This window comes from Entelurus aequoreus, linkage group LG10 (genome assembly GCF_033978785.1).
Source record: "Entelurus aequoreus isolate RoL-2023_Sb linkage group LG10, RoL_Eaeq_v1.1, whole genome shotgun sequence".
Classification (NCBI taxonomy): Eukaryota; Metazoa; Chordata; class Actinopteri; order Syngnathiformes; family Syngnathidae; genus Entelurus; species Entelurus aequoreus.
This window is the reverse complement of record NC_084740.1, coordinates 24160712-24177190: the sequence shown is the minus strand read 5'-3', so window position 1 is coordinate 24177190 and position 16479 is coordinate 24160712. Positions and strand designations below refer to the sequence as shown.

The following is a 16479-nucleotide window of genomic DNA, read 5'->3' as shown; positions in this document are numbered from 1 at the left end:
CCCCTACATGTAATTGATCGTGACGCACAGCCACAGTAAAAAAAAATCTGTCACACCTTAAAATTAGTTTTTTAAAAAAATGATCGGTTATTATATTATAAGTAATAGATTATATGAATGGATATATATATATATATATATATATATATATATATATATATATATATATATATATATTAGGGCTGCAACTAACGATTAATTTGATAATCGATTAATCTGTCGATTATTACTTCGATTAATAATCGTATAAAAGAGACAAACTACATTTCTATCCTTTCCAGTATTTTATTGAAAAAACCCAGCATACTGGCACCATGTTGTGGACATTGGGGGTGCAGCATACACCAATAATAACACAGAAATGTAACTCATCAGAACTGAATCAGATATTGTACACGTTTCTGTTGTGAATAATAAAGGATTCATTTTAGGCTGCCTCTGAATAATAGCATGAAATATTCCAGCACCTTCATAACGTTTAGTTATACTAAAGCGTCACTCAAACCTAAATATATTTATATAGCTTTATATAGCGGCTACATTGATCCATTATGAAACCAACCTGAGATATTTCTGTCCGTTACGTTTATTTCGAAATTCGTAACCGTGCGTTTTCTCTCTCAAAACGGAGTCAAATGTGCCGGAGACACATTATCAGCCCCGCGTTGCAACAAAGGCATAACTTTAACGTTACTCACAAAAAAGCTGAACTCATGAATGCTTGTTGCCACTATGGACTTCAAAAAGTTACGTACTGTGAGTTCCTCCCTTCATCCATGGCTCCAACATTTTTCTTCTTCAGGTGCTCCTGAAGCAATGTTGTACTTCCGTGCCATTTTGCAGGAAACGGTCTTCTTTGAAGTCTTTAAAGTGAAGTGTTCCCACACTTTTGACGACTTAGTTCGTACACTTTTCTCCATTGAAGCAATAACCTCAAGATGTTTCTCCGCTAAACTATCGGTAGTGTTTTCCTGCGCCATTTTTCGAATTTTTACAGCAAAGGAGACGCCGTCGTCACGTGAGCTGCACATGACACATCCTTGGCTAGCTTACGCCACCTCATGAGACGTAGCCTCACCGCCGCCTTGGCGTTGTTCTGTACTGTTTTTGTACTTATTTTGATTATTGTTTCTCAGCTGTTTGTAAATGTTGCAGTTTATAAATAAAGGTTTATAAAACACAAAAAAACAACCACAAAAGAAATTTAAAAAAAAAAGCCTCCGCGCATGCGCATAGCATAGTTCCAACGAATCGATGACTGAATTAATCGCCAACTATTTTGGTAATCGATTTTAATCGATTTAATCGATTAGTTGTTGCAGCCCTAATATATATATACATACATATATATATATATATATATACACACACACACACACACACACACATATATTTGATTCATTTCGCGATATTGCCATATTTTTGCTGAAAGGATTTAGTAGAGAAAATCGACGATAAAGTTCGCAACTTTTGCTCGCTGATAAAAAAAGCCTTGCCTGTACCGGAAGTAGCGTGACGTCACAGGAGCTAGTATTCCTCACAATTCCCCATTGTTTACAATGGAGCGAGAGCGATTCGGACCGAGAAAGTGACGATTACCCCATTAATTTGAGCGAGGATGAAAGATTCGTAGATGAGGAACGTTACAGTGAAGGACTTTCTTCGCTCTGACCGTAACTTAGGTACAAGCTGGCTCATTGGATTCCACACTCTCTCCTTTTTCTATTGTGGATCACAGATTTGTATTTTAAACCACCTCAGATACTATATCCTCTTGAAAATGAGAGTCGAGAACGCGAAATGGACATTCACAGTGACTGAACATGTAAATACACGATTAATAATATTCAGCTTTGCGAAGCTAAAAAAATAGAAGCTAACCTAGCAACGTAGCCAACGTGATAGCATAGCAGTCTCAAATGCAGATAGAAACTAAATTAAAAAAAAACCCTGACTGGATGGATAGACAGAAGATCAAAAATACTATTAAACCATGAACATGTAAATACACGATTAATAATATTCAGCTTTGCGAAGCTAAAAAAATAGAAGCTAACCTAGCAACGTAGCCAACGTGATAGCATAGCAGTCTCAAATGCAGATAAAACCCTGACTGGATGGATAGACAGAAGATCAAAAATACTATTAAACCATGAACATGTAAATACACGATTAATAATATTCAGCTTTTCGAAGCTAAAAAAATAGAAGCTAACCTAGCTACGTAGCCAACGTGATAGCATAGCAGTCTCAAATGCAGATAGAAACTAAATTTTAAAAAACCCTGACTGGATGGATAGACAGAAGATCAAAAATACTATTAAACCATGAACATGTAAATACACGATTAATAATATTCAGCTTGGCGAAGCTAAAAAAACAGAAGCTAACTTAGATGCGGCGGCGGGCTTACTCACTGTAGTGCGTCTGCTATCCTGCTCAAAACACAACACAACCTCCTGGTGTTTGTGTTGCTGTAGTCCGCCGCTCCACCGATCGCACCTACAACTTTCTTATTTGCAGTCTCCATTGTCCATTAAACAAATTGCAAAAGATTCACCAACACAGATGTCCAGAATACTGGGGAATTTTGTCGAAGAAAACAGAGGTATTTGAATTGGATCCAAACACTTCCCTTGCCCTCGTGGACGTCACGCGCATACGTCATCATACCGCAACGTTTTCAAGCGGAAGTTTCCTGGGAAGTTTAAAATTGCACTTATAAGTTAACCCGGCCGTATTGGCATGTGTTGCAATGTTAAAATTTCATCATTAATATATAAACTATCAGACTGCGTGGTCGGTAGTAGTGGGTTTCAGTAGGCCTTTAAGGTGGTGTCTCTCCGGCGGACAGACCGGGGAAGGGGGTGGGTGGGTGTAAGGATCTGTCTAACTCAGCCTGTCGCCATCACGTCTCCACCTCGTCGCTGCCACCACAGCCTGGGGGGCAATAGACTACAGACTGCGGTGAAGTAGGCCGGCTTCGTCGCATGAAGAAGCCTACAATTTTTGGTTGTGTTTTCCGCTCCATTTGCAGAATGGCGCTATATATGATATATATCTCGATATTTTTTTCCGTAAAGTAAAAACAACACAGTCCTAGTTACCTGAGATACTAAGTATGTCATTATTATGACTTAGTAAGTCAATATTTTGACTTAGTAATTTACTAAGTCAAAATAACGACTTACTAAGTCAAAATAATGACTTACTAAGTCAAATTAATGACTTACTGTAAGTAAGCGTTTGCAATAAGCGTCTATTAAAAATAGAGTCAAAAGTGGGGCCACATGCTAACATATGTTCAACTCGTCATGCTTAATTTATTACAGCATTTGGGAAGCCTGTAGTTCATTTTTATTATGTAAATGTTATATTTTTATCAACATATGATAGCAGGGACTCTGCCATTCAAAACTAGGCTGCTACATTACTAATGATTAATGTAACTATAGCTGAAAAAATAGTACAATAGAAATAGGAGAGACTATTCATCCCTGAACACCATGGAGTTCATGTATGCTTTATGATGCAGTTACATTATTATATCAACTATTAGAGACAGCTTCAGGAAACTCTTCATTTAACATAATGTCGTTTTTTGCTGCTTCAACACAGCTCAATCAACACAGAAAAAGGTAAAGTGAAATAACTTAGTTGTTAACTGTAGGTCAATAATGCTTGTCTTTCTCTCAGACAGACAGGGCTTTACTGTCCGTAACACACACACGCACACCGCAAAATGAGCTAACGTTACGCTAAAAGCTAATTAGCCTTCACCTCAAGGACTGCGAGCAAGCTGAGCTGCCGCTTATGCTTCTAGAACGTCAACGGGCTCATAGTGATGTTACTAGTAGTTGACAGGGAGGTGTTTATTATAATTTGGGGAGAGTCCGCTGCCTTACGCTCACCCGCTAAACACCTTTCTGCTCACCCCACCGCAGGAGCACTGACTCCATGCGCTCTAAATACGCACTGCTAGTTGGCTGTTACATGCGCTCTGAATACGCACTGCTGATTGGCTGTTACCGCTCTGCGTGTAACCAATCAGATGGTTCTGTGGGTGGGACAATACTAGGTGCTGCAGACACGTACTGACAGAGGTAGAGGCAGAACTAAGCGGAGCAGCTTGTTAAGACTTTAGTTTAGGCGGTGGCTCTTTGTTGTTAAGGCGGCCGCATATATATATATATATATATATATATATATATATATATATATATATATATATATATATATATATACACACATACATATACACTACCGTTCAAAAGTTTGGGGTCACCCAAACAATTTTTTAAATTTTTTTTTTTAAAAGCCTCTGCGCATAGCATAGATCCAACGAATCGATGACTAAATTAATCGACAACTATTTTTATAATCGATTTTAATCGATTAGTTGTTGCAGCCCTAACATATATATATGTGCCCTGCTAAATTTCGTAAGCCTGTCAGTAAGCTGGTCTATTGTACATTAGCATTACGCTGGTGGCATTAGAGCCAACCTTCATCCTGTTTAGTTGTATGGATTGTTTGCCCTTCAGTCCAAACTGTATTATTAATTTAACATGATTCCTACATATACAGTATGTACACTTTATCTGTATATTGATGTACTTTCTTTTGTGTGCTTAGTTTTACAGTAACTTCATTGTCGAAAATATCAATAAACCACCTGAAGTTCTTCTTTTTCATCTCTCATTCAAAAGACTGTTTACATATTTTGCTAACTAAATTCGAACATTCAGGAAGAGCAGAATTAAAATAAAGCTGTTTTAAATACTATAATAGGCAGCAATAATGGATTGGATATACATAGCATTTTTCTACACACTCAAAGCGCGTTACAGTTAGAATTGAGAATCCATCATTCACTCCACATTCACAATTAATGGTGGTAAGTTACATTTGTAGCCACTGCTTCCCTGGTGTAGAATGATAGTAACGTGGCTGCGAATTTGTGCCCATGGCCTCTATGACCGCCACCAAACAAGTCATTCACATTCATAATTTGTTTTTAAATATTTGTATATATTTTAAAAAAAAGCCTCATATCCAATTATGCAAATTATATGATGGCATCCAACCACCACAAGTATATTAGGTATCAGGGGAAAACCATGCAAAAACAATTATGGCTGAATAGAAGAAAAGGAGCGGTGGCACAGAATGATTATGTTGTTGTTAAAAAGAGTGAAACTATTAACTTAGGGCAGAAAAGCAATGGCTGACCCAGCAAGAAAATGAGCTGTAGCGGTCTGTAATAAACAAGGCGCTTCTCTCACCACTGTCACTACTGCTTTGAGGTTGGGAGTCGCCGGCAGACGGGGCCACGCCAGGCGCCAATACGGGGGCCTCGGGTCTTTCTGCAACGAAGACAGAACCCAAGTCCCCGGGGGCCGCAGCCCAATTCCTCGCCTTACTGCTGGCCTGAAACTGGGCTGAAACTTTAGCCCTGGGGCTCATTTTGGTCAAACTCTGCTTGGATTTAAAGTTCATCTGGGCCGTCTTATGGGCCGTGAGGTCGCACGAGGAGAAAAGCTTCTCTTCCAAGGATGGGCCTAAAAGGGGTGAACGAGTGTTTTCATCATCCAGCTTGCCTCTTTTTTTAAATTGTGCAATTACTAGCTGGCTGGCTTAAACGTGTGTTAATAACAATTAGCCACATTTTTTGCTTCTGGATTGTTCAATTCAAACTGCACTTAGTGGAAGCCAACAAAACAGATTGGGATTTAATGGCAGGAAGGCCCACTAAATGGTTTAACTGGTCTTATCCACCAGAATTAGCTTAGGCTTGATTGTGGCTCGCTCTTCATTACACTTTAAAGGTTTAGGCCATCTGCTGCACTGGCTGCCTGAAGCAATACAATAGAACCCCAGATGTAGTCCAATGGATAATGGAAGGTGAGCAAAAGAACATTTACCTTGGGAGCTGGTGTTGACAGCAGAGGGTGGAGCGGCAGTGGAAAGGGACACAGAAGAAGGGGGGGCAGAAGGTTGGACGTGTGCAGAATTTACCGGGCCCTGAACAAAGTCACTAAACTCCTCATTCTCTCCGGAATAACCTGTCATGTGGGAGTAGAGCGAGGGGGCCGGAGGGATGGTAGAGGATGAAGAAGAAGTGGGAAAGGATCCTGGGGTGTCTACAGGACTCTGAAAGTCACTAAATTCATCATTGGCCTCTGAAAGAGTTGGGGGGAGGGAGGTAGTGGTAACAGACACGTGGGATGATGATGATGATGAGTCTGCAAAAATGAAGAAATAAAGATGATAGATCACATTCTAAAATGAAGAATTAACTCAAAGAAAGGATAAAAATAAGCTGTACAAGTATGGCAAAACTTGCCAAGCTGCGTTTCTAAATGGTAAAAATAAAAGGTTATTTTACAACATGAAAAGGTAATTTCTTGATGGTGTCCCCGATACAAATTGTTCTACTTACGATACCAATATTTGAGCTTTGAGATACCAATATTGATCCAGTACGTAATCAGCATGACTCATACACTTTTTTATTTATTATGTAGTGAGGAATTTTGGAAAAGGGTTGTTCCAGTGAAATTAGTCAAACAGAGAACAATGGTAGGTTTGAAAGACACTAAACTCTTTTGTTATTAACCATCTTATGCTGTCTTTAAAATGGAACTGCACTTGTTTTGGAATTTTGCCTATGTTATGTTATGTTATTTTCATTTATTATGCACCCCCCAACCAACTGTTACATCAGCCAGAGTAGAGAGACAAAAAAACAGTAACAGACACTGAGACACACAAAGGTATCTAGAACAAACATTTAAGACACACGATGAACACATAAATCAAAAATCATCTGTGGCAAAGAGGTGAGTTTTAAGCTGTGCTCTAAAAGAGTCCAGAGTGGTGGCGGACTTGACATTCAGAGGGAGCTTATTCCATAGCCCATGTGCCATCACTGAGAAAGCACGGTCTCCCTTTATCACTAGGTTTGACGGTGGGACCTTCAGGGTCATCTGGTTGTCAGATCTAAGGCAACGACCAAGCCTGGAGATGGTAGGTTTATCCAGGAGATCTTTGATGTAAGCTGGGGCGAGACCATTGAACGCTTTGAAGACATACGTGAGGATCTTAAATTTCACTCTGCGCTTCACTGGGAGCCAGTGAAGGGAGGAGAGGATGGGAGAAATGTGTTCCCTCATTTTTGTGCTTGTCACCAGCCTGGCAGCTGCATTTTGTACTAGCTGCATGCTACGGATGGTCTTGTCGGTGACCCCGGCATAGAGGGCATTGCAATAGTCCAGTCTGGGGAAGATGAGCATTAACACGACCCTCCGTAGGTCACTGGGGGAGAGGAAAGACTTGATCTTATCATCTATCTATCATTCACAATCCTTTTGTAAGAGAAGAACACATATGTTTTTCTTTTATTATGCGTTCAAATATCAAATAAATGAAATCAAAAGTCCGCCTAGCTAGGGGAGTCGCTTCTGCCAACAAAGCCCTTAAAAAAACATCCAAACACCTACATTAAGGATTTATATACAGGTACATGATGTAGGTATATATGTAATGTAGTAACGGGGACATCTATAGTAACATTTAATTATTACATATTTTGCTCATTTTAAGCATACGTGGCGCACTAATTTAAAAAACTATCACAACCTTCGTTTTTTCCCCAACATCACTTATTACTCACTGCAGACTTCATGAGAGCCAACAAACATAATAAAACATCACTTACTGTACAAGGTCTGCTGTCATTAGGATGCAGACTGCTCGAATGTTCATATATTCCCGTTTCGATGAAGAATGACTCATAATCCTCACAAAGAAAAGGGGGGTGGAACCAAGCGCCTTTTCGTGTCGTTCTTGCCATTCCTGGATCTAAATTTGCTGTCAAAGTGTACCAACTTGTTGGATATTGTCCTCATCCTTCTACTTTTCAGGTGAGAGGCATAATTTATGATCTACAATAAACTTCCTCGAGCAAGGAAGCGAGGAAAAAGGTTACCACTCGATGTAAACACAGGCAAACATGCTAGTGACCACTATAGTTTGTCTGCTTTAGTGCTTATAAAAACATTGTCACTAATACTTGGTTTAATATTCAAGTCACAAAATGTAAATGGGAGTATTGTTGGCACTTTTTGGATTTTTTTTATTGGGTTTTATGGGCTGAATAGAGGACTTCCCATTGGCTCAGCTGTGACTGGACTTTATTTACGAGTTATAATGCTTTTTTTTTTTTTTACAATAGGCAAAATTCCCCAAAAAGTGCAGTTTCCCTTTTAGTTGAGGTGGAGTAAATGTTTTTTTGACAACACCCAGTTGCCACGATGATTCATTAAATTAAGCTCATGACGCAGTAAATTGAATGATGCGGACACATTTGTTACTTGATATTTGCTCATAATATGCTGTATTTTCAGTAAATAATATGCAACTATGATTATCTGATACTTGTTTGGACTGACATTTTTTGTATTTTAGACTGCAATACCGTTCAATTACGGACACTTAGTACATATGTCTGGCTTGTGTGCTTAGCTGTTGTGTATCTGCTATCTGCTAATAGCCTATAATCTACCATGTTTTGCTTTTGTAAATTTATTCCCTAAATTGTGTGCTTATTGGAGGACATTTACATGCTAACTGGCCGTCCAGCTATGCACAAGTAAACACGCTGCAGAAATGCTTGCATCGGCACGCTTATATCGGATATTTTAGATGCAAGCAGGTACAATCCGATGCTTGTTTTTTCTTATTATTGGACCAATATCAAAATCTTACGGGGACTCTTGGTAACGTTGTTTAAAACAAAGTACAGTGGTACCTCGGTTTCCGCATGTCTCCCTTTTTGTAGAATATCGTTTGACAAGACATTTCTCCTTGGCTTACGTACGCCACCCTGGTTATCATACGACCATACATTGCGCCTAACAAACTAGCCCATTTGCATGTGTATCATTCTGCGTACTTAGGTCCCAAATAAATAAATCGCACACATTGATGACTCAGTCTTGTGGTGTTAATAATACACTGTGTGAGCCCCTCTGTGTTTATAACCTGTCTTTATTACAAAACATTCTCAGTTAGCCTCTTCTCAAATCTCCACATAGACGCAATCTCCCAGCTTTGTCGCCCCTCTATGATGTCATCATCACTGATTCTCTGTAGTTCTTTGCTAACTAACGCAGTAAGTCTCAGAAACACTAATAAATTCAAGAAATAGCTCGTAGAAAAGTACAACGGTGGCATCCATGTGGCTCTACCCTTCCCTCTTCGCTTATCGCCATCTTCACCAACATGAGCCTTCAATGATGGTAAACATTATGTTAAATGTTAATTTATCATATGGATCAGTAATTTATACGTGTTTCGCATTGTTTGTTAAAGTTATTACCTGCAAAAGGTGTTTTATGAATCTGGAACGGATTAATTGGATTTACATAATTTCCAAAAGAAAAATTGCTTCAGTTTCCCTGCGATTCGGTCTTTGTCAGATTTTTGGACGAAAACCGAGGTACTACTGCAAAAGAGAAAATCTATACCACTGAGTCAGTTATTTTCTTTCGTAGAGATAGTGGCATGTGACTCTACCTGGCTTCTTGCTCTGTGACGACGGCGTGGGATGCATTTTGGCGTCTCTGCTAAAACCATCCAGGTTCCCCTTTATGGCCTCCAAGGCGTCGTCCCGACTTTTCTCCCCCGTCTGAGGACGAAAAGGAATCAAGGAAGTCATGGCGGGAAAAGAGCGACGTGAGGATGACGAGACACTCACCTTGGGTTTGACGCTACTGAGCAGCCTCAGCTTCTGTTTCTGCTCCTCAAACTGTCGCCTTTTCCTGTCCTCCTCCAACATCTTCTGCTGCTGCTCTAGACGCTTCCTAATAGCAATACAGTGTAACTTTACACAGACACCCTGGAGAATAACATTCTATAAATAGATGAAGGAGGTATTCATATTAGACAAAAAAGCATGCATTACATCAGCCTTTTACTCTTTTTCAAGATAGATTTCTTACTGGTGCTCCTCTGCCATTTGTTTCTGCATGTCTGCGGTGTACTGGGGCCCGGCAGGTCTCATACCCATAAACTGGGGCTGGCCCAAGAACGGCATCCCGGGGGTCTGCATCCCAATAGCCATGCCGCCCTGTTACATAAAAGATCAGTATATATGTGTTTTCTTTTTTTGTTTAGCAGCACACTTAGACCAGGCACATAGGCACAACACACCTGCATGGGCATGGCTCCTGGAGGCATCTGTCCCCCGTAGTTCATTCCCATCATGCTTTGCATATTTGGCTGCATGACCTGTACCATTGGGAAGCCCTGTTGCTGCTGTTGTTGCTGCTGCTGCTGCATGGGCATAATGCCTGCAGAGAAAACAAATAACAGCTTCTGTGAAAAACTGTGAACAAAATTTGTTTTTTTATGACTATTTGCAGCATGACAGTGTCCAATCCGAAGCATGCTGAGGGGGAAAGTGCATTAAAAAAACAAAAAACAAACGAGAAGCCTGACCATGATTTGATCAAATCAATTTCCCGGGCAGCCGGGGGAAAGACATGGAATCAGCAACAAGCCAATCTGTTTTTTCCTGCTGACTAGTGTGACAGCTTGCAGCAAAAAAAAGGAGAGAAAAAATGGAACCCAGCATGTTTGACAGTACAGGCGCCAAGCAGCTCTTGCCTCCTTCTGGAGCTGCCACATGATTCATTGTGGTACGGCTCAGACCCACTTTTTGAAAAAACAAAACAAGAAAAACACAACTTTTTTGCGAGGAGGCAGCACACTTGCTAACTTTGCACTAACTTGACTAGCATCGTTAAAAGGAGCAGCAACAATAAATGTGAACACCTTGACTTCTGCACTAACAAATTCCTCATCTAATCTCTAATCTATGTATTCTGCTACAATAATAAAAGCTGCAGCACAAATAAACATCATTTTCGTGGTGTAACCAAAAAAGAAAAAAAGTGTCTCACACTGGGTGCAGAGCAGACATGGTATCTGTAAAGCTGAAGTAAAAGTAAAAATGTGTTTTTAGAGTGAATGGGTGGCATGCATTATTATGTTTACTATAGTCATACTCATTATGTTATAATTAAAATATTACTTTACTGCATTATATACATACTTAATTAAAAAAAAATAAAACATTTAAAAAAGATGTACAATAGAGGCCTGACCCCAAATAAGTGTCTAATATATTCTGTAGTTGAGTACAGTATATCAAAGCCACCACATGAGATAACTAAGTAATTTGTCTCTCTACTGCTGCAATGCTCAATTTCTTTGCTTTCTAACACCAATTTCAGTAACTTCACTTGCTACCGTTTTCCGTACTCTATTGTGAGGGGGAAAAAAATCAAATAATTACGTGTCTAAGATGATGACATACTGACTCACCTTGTGGCGGTCCCAAGCCTCCTCCGACAGGATACATAAAACTACGAGGCAGAAATGGAAAAACGGTTAGACACATTTTTGTAAGACAGGAATAAGAACACATTGAAATGAAAAGCCTTTGGAAAACAGAACTTTTTTTTTTACATTTTGCCCATCATTCACGATCCTTATGTGAGACGAGAGAACACATGTCAATCACTTTTCTGAGCATTCTAAATAGTTAAAATTGTTAGCAGAGCCGCTTAACAACACAGGTAACGGCAAATCCTTTATTTTGACTGTATAACCCTCTAAAAAACCCGCAATGCTCCATTTTACCTGCTGTGACCTGCTTATTGACCAAGCTGTAGCGACATTGCTGTTGTAAGCGCTAACACAGTAACTACTTTTCTGGAGTAGTGTCAAAGTGCCTTGCTTAATATAATCTGCGAGAGCTGCTGTTGCATCGGCTTTGAGTTAGAAAAAGTTAATGCTAGGTTATAAATCATGCCCCGAACCTGTATGGTAGTGTTTGTTGCTATGCACTCTGCAAAATCCATGCGCCTAAGAAATAAGTTGCAGATATGCTTAAAATTAACAAAATACTATAAGTATATTACACGTTATCATGAATGTGTTTGTTCCAACATGGTTACAGCATGTGTATAAAATGTTGTATAGAAAAATTCCCATTACCTGCGTGGTTAGCCACCTTGGCTAGCAGTATTTTGTTTACTATCTCGACTGCACAGAAAAGGGAAAAACGTGTGTTTTTGTCTCACATAAGGATTGTGGATGATTGTAAAAATTACCAAAAAAAAGTGCAATTTTCCTTTAAGGCAAAACCTTTCAGTTTGACTTGCAAACTACATGAGAAATGGGTTTGTAATCACTTGACAGACGCTGACATATTTTAGGTAAAATTGAGGTGGCGACTTGTCCAGGGTGTACCCCGCCTTCTGCCCGAATGCAGCTGGGATAGGCTCCAGCATTCGATGAAACGTTGAATATTGTTTTTTCTTTTAGATTGGAAGAAACTGGGAGTTGCGAAGCAAGGTTGATTGCATGGACAAAGGCACTCGCTCTCTGGTAGTGACACGCTAACAGCCTATCAGGTAACAGTATCAACTATCATGGGGTAAGAAGAGAAACTAAAAATTAGTGCTGCAGAGAGCGAAGAAATTGTCCAATCAACGCAACCGGCAAGCAACAGGAAGAGAAAAATGGCTGCGGCCTCTGCAACACAGTGAGCGAAAACATTGAAAATATGAGAGCATTTCACTCTAAACGTGTCAAAAACATGGATAAGTTGCTCAAATTGCAAAGTGGTCATCACTATTTATGGCAGTATGCATTTAATGTTGCGGTACGCTGGACAGCTAAAGGATGCGGTCTCCCGACTCCTCAGCAAGATAGTTAGCTAGCTAACTTTGGAAACAATAGCTAACATTTCACGCTAAGTCCACCAGCTAAACTTTGTCTACAACCTGCGTGCATTTTCCGAGAATGAAGAACATTAACATTGCTGGAATGATAATTACTTGAATGGCGATTTTCAGTTTAAAATTTGCATTGTATTGCTTGTATTACTTTTGCATTCTGAAAAAAATCAGTTGTACAATCTATGGCTTTATAGAACTTTCCCTTGGACAAAAAGTTAATAGGTATTTTTTTTGCTGCAGCACAGTAAACACATTTCTGGATGAAGCAGTCATCTTTACTGCCTTTATTGTTAGCACATGCCTAAAAACATATCAGGCTGAATTTCAAGACTAAAATAATAATAATAATAATCCGATTAGTTGACTAACCACATCAAAACAGTGGATAGTTGCATCCCTTATATGTAAACAACACATTCAAAACAATATGTTTTTGTCCTCCTCAAAGAAAGCTGAATACAACATGATAGATCATCATGAGGAGAAACTTCAAAGCCATGACATGCCTTTTTGCATCCACTTGACGGCAGTGTTGGCTTACCATACCTATCCCTCGGCAAACAAACGGCTGCTAATGCTCTGATTGATCGACAATCACCAATACGAAAGTGGTATCATGTGTCATTAGAAGTCTAGCCTTTTGCCACAGGTTGAAAGGGCACTTTTCTGTAGCTGCGTCATTATGTTTTAGTACCTATTTAGAGTTAAAAAGACCAGGCTGAATGTGTCGCTCGAGATGTTCTTTGATGAAACTGACAAACAGCGAGACATGTCGGTGACAATGCTAGTCAAGATGCCACGTGTCAGAGTAAACCAGGAGGAACTAGTGCTCTGCTTTCCACCACTACAGCGACTACTAAGCGTTCACAGATGAGCAGATTAACGTTGACATGGATCAGCAGCAACGGCAGATGTGGACGTTGTGTAAAGGTCTGTAATCTTAGCACTTGCTGAGGCTTAAATTGTCGCAGATCTTTCAAAAAAAAATCCTCATCCTTCTGGGTTGACGATGTGTTTAGTTAACCAATCAAGACCTCAGATTATAAATATAACATACACATACCCGTGTTTTTTTCCTACCAGTGTTAATTTTGTCAACTAAAATTTTTTGTCAAATACCTATTTTCTCCTGACTAAAACAGAATGATAAATAATTAACCAATTGCACATTGACTGTAAAAATGACAAAATAAACTGATAATTTAGTCAACAAATAAAAACGAGACAAAATGTTGACATGTTATCCATATTTAATTCAAGTTAGGAATATATCCAATCACAGTTGCATGTGGGAGAGGGGATCCAATCAGAACTACCGTCTTTGTAAGGACCGGTGTTTAGATTTTTCACTGTGAAAACAAGAATGTTTTGTTACACACTTCTACAATATGTCTTCTACACTTGGAAGAAAAAGAAGAGAAGACGTAAGGACGCACTTCACCCTTTGCTGTGGTAAACAAGACACGTTGTGAACCCTGTGGCTGAATTTTCTCCAGTAAATATACAACCAACTGTAAGTGCCACAACAGTAAGTAGTTCATTTCAAAAAGTAAAATTATTCTATACTATTACTTCACTACACAGTGAAATATAAAAAAATATAAAATATTTATTAATAATTTTGATCATTAGAATGTATAGCTAATAAAAATACCAAATTTAGTACCTCATAAAATGTGGAACATTGTCAAAAAGGCGAATATAGTAAAGTACTGCACTGGTTCCCATGCAATCAGCAAATTAACTGAAAACTGTTGAGGCTTTAATTAGTCTCCTAGTCTGAATTGACCTTGTAAAATAATTTGATGCACCATATTCAGACTTTTGAAATGCATCTGATCTGTATATGCCAAGTCAGTGGTTCTCAAACTTTTTTCACCAAGTACCACCATAGAAAACAATAGGCTCTCCAAGTACCACAATAATGCCCATCCCTCCATCCATTTTCTACCGCTTGTCCCTTTCGGAGTCGCAGGGGGTGCTGGAGCCTATCTTGGCTACATTCGGGCGGAAGGCGGGTAAACACCCTGGACAAGTCGCCACCTCACCGCAGGTTCAACCAACATTGTAATACAATAGCGTAATATTCTTAAGTATTATTAAAAACAAGACAGAGGTTTTATTTTTATTTTTAAAAGTATATTTAATATATTTTCAGTTTTAACAGTACGGCGTGGCGAAGTTGGTAGAGTGGCCGTGCCAGCAATCGGAGGGTTGCTGGTAACTGGGGTTCAATCCCCACCTTCTACCATCCTAGTCACGTCCGTTGTGTCCTTGGGCAAGACACTTCACCCTTGCTCCTGATCGCTGCTGGTTAGCGCCTTGCATGGCAGCTCCCGCCATCAGTGTGTGAATGTGTGTGAATGGGTGAATGTGGAAATACTGTCAAAGCGCTTTGAGTACCTTGAAGGTAGAAAAGCGCTGTACAAGTATAACCCATTTATCATTTATAACAGTAACATGGTGTTCAAATATGGAAAATACAACACTAATCACTTAATTGATTATTTGGCGTACCACAGTTTGAGGCCATGTCTACACTAAGCCGGATAACTCCGAAAAGGAATAATTATTTAGCCTAAGCATCGTGTCAGCCACACTAGACCAGCGTTTAAGGTTCCCCATCTCGGACAAATTTTTACACGGGTAAGTGCGCCGTGTATTTCTTGAATCTCCGGCTCTTTGCTTTGTACAGACTAATTGATCGTTTACAAACAGAGTACGGAGAGGAAGTGACGCCAGAAAGAACGCGCAACAGCCAGCTTCGTAATAAAGCGGTTTCGTAACTCGGAGCTAACCACTGGAAATATGGTGGCGAGTCATCCAGACATGCTCGTGTTTCTCCTTCTTCTACATGTACAGACACATGTGAAAAGCGATTGCAGCTATTTGGGAAACAACACTTCTCAGACGGCAAGAGAACTTTTGAATGTCCAGGGCAACTGTGATTCTACTTACCAAAAAACTTTGTCCATTTGTGGAAGGAGAGTCAATGAGAATGCGGGCTCCCGTGGATGTGATAAAAAAGGTAGCGTGTGCTTTGTATTACCTGGCCGTCGAGGGAAGACTACGGAAAACGGCAAATGCTTTTGGACTGGCAAAGCAGACTGTAGCAGTTATTTCCCACCATGTATGTCGTGGACTCAACGTCTAGGTCCAGAGTATATAAAGTCATCAAAAACGAATGGACAATAAATGTGAAGGCAAAAGAGTGAATATCAATCAATCAATCAATGTTTATTTATATAGCCCTAAATCACAAGTGTCTCAAAGGGCTGTACAAGCCACAACGACATCCTCGGTACAGAGCCCACATACGAATAGTATCCTGACCAGATATTTAGATCTCTAGATTTATTGTTGTCAAATGTTCTTTGTCACGTTGTGTACTTTCATGTCCAATAAAGATTTGATTAATTTATGATGGCTCAGGTGTGATTCACTACAATAGGGCCCTTCCGCACACTGGATTCCAGTTAATTGAAATACCACAATACTGGATATTGTTCAGATAAGTTAAATTTAAAAACTTGCACACAAAGCAACACTGGAGGTGACTATTACGTGCGCATTTTCCGCCCATGCATATTAGGTCGCGTTGCGCCGGCTGACGGAGGGGGCCTGAAACGACCATTGTGTGTGTGTGTGTGTGTGTGTGGACAAGGAT

General features: G+C 39.7%; 1 protein-coding gene across 6 annotated transcripts in view; it reads right to left on the bottom strand.

The window, feature by feature from the left end:
- Positions 1-16479, bottom strand: part of synrg (synergin, gamma) — a 44795-nt gene that overhangs the window by 26392 nt on the left and 1924 nt on the right. For 3 of the 6 annotated variants that reach the window (XM_062060372.1, XM_062060373.1, XM_062060374.1), the window contains exons 2-8: positions 11392-11432; positions 10216-10355; positions 10005-10132; positions 9761-9866; positions 9580-9691; positions 5925-6245; positions 5286-5561 (exon numbers count right to left, since the gene is read on the bottom strand). In XM_062060372.1, the coding sequence (XP_061916356.1) occupies positions 5286-5561; positions 5925-6245; positions 9580-9691; positions 9761-9866; positions 10005-10132; positions 10216-10355; positions 11392-11432 (1124 nt within the window). The remainder of the gene's footprint in view (positions 1-5285; positions 5562-5924; positions 6246-9579; positions 9692-9760; positions 9867-10004; positions 10133-10215; positions 10356-11391; positions 11433-16479) is intronic. The other 3 variants (XM_062060376.1, XM_062060377.1, XM_062060375.1) reach the window with 2 other exon arrangements.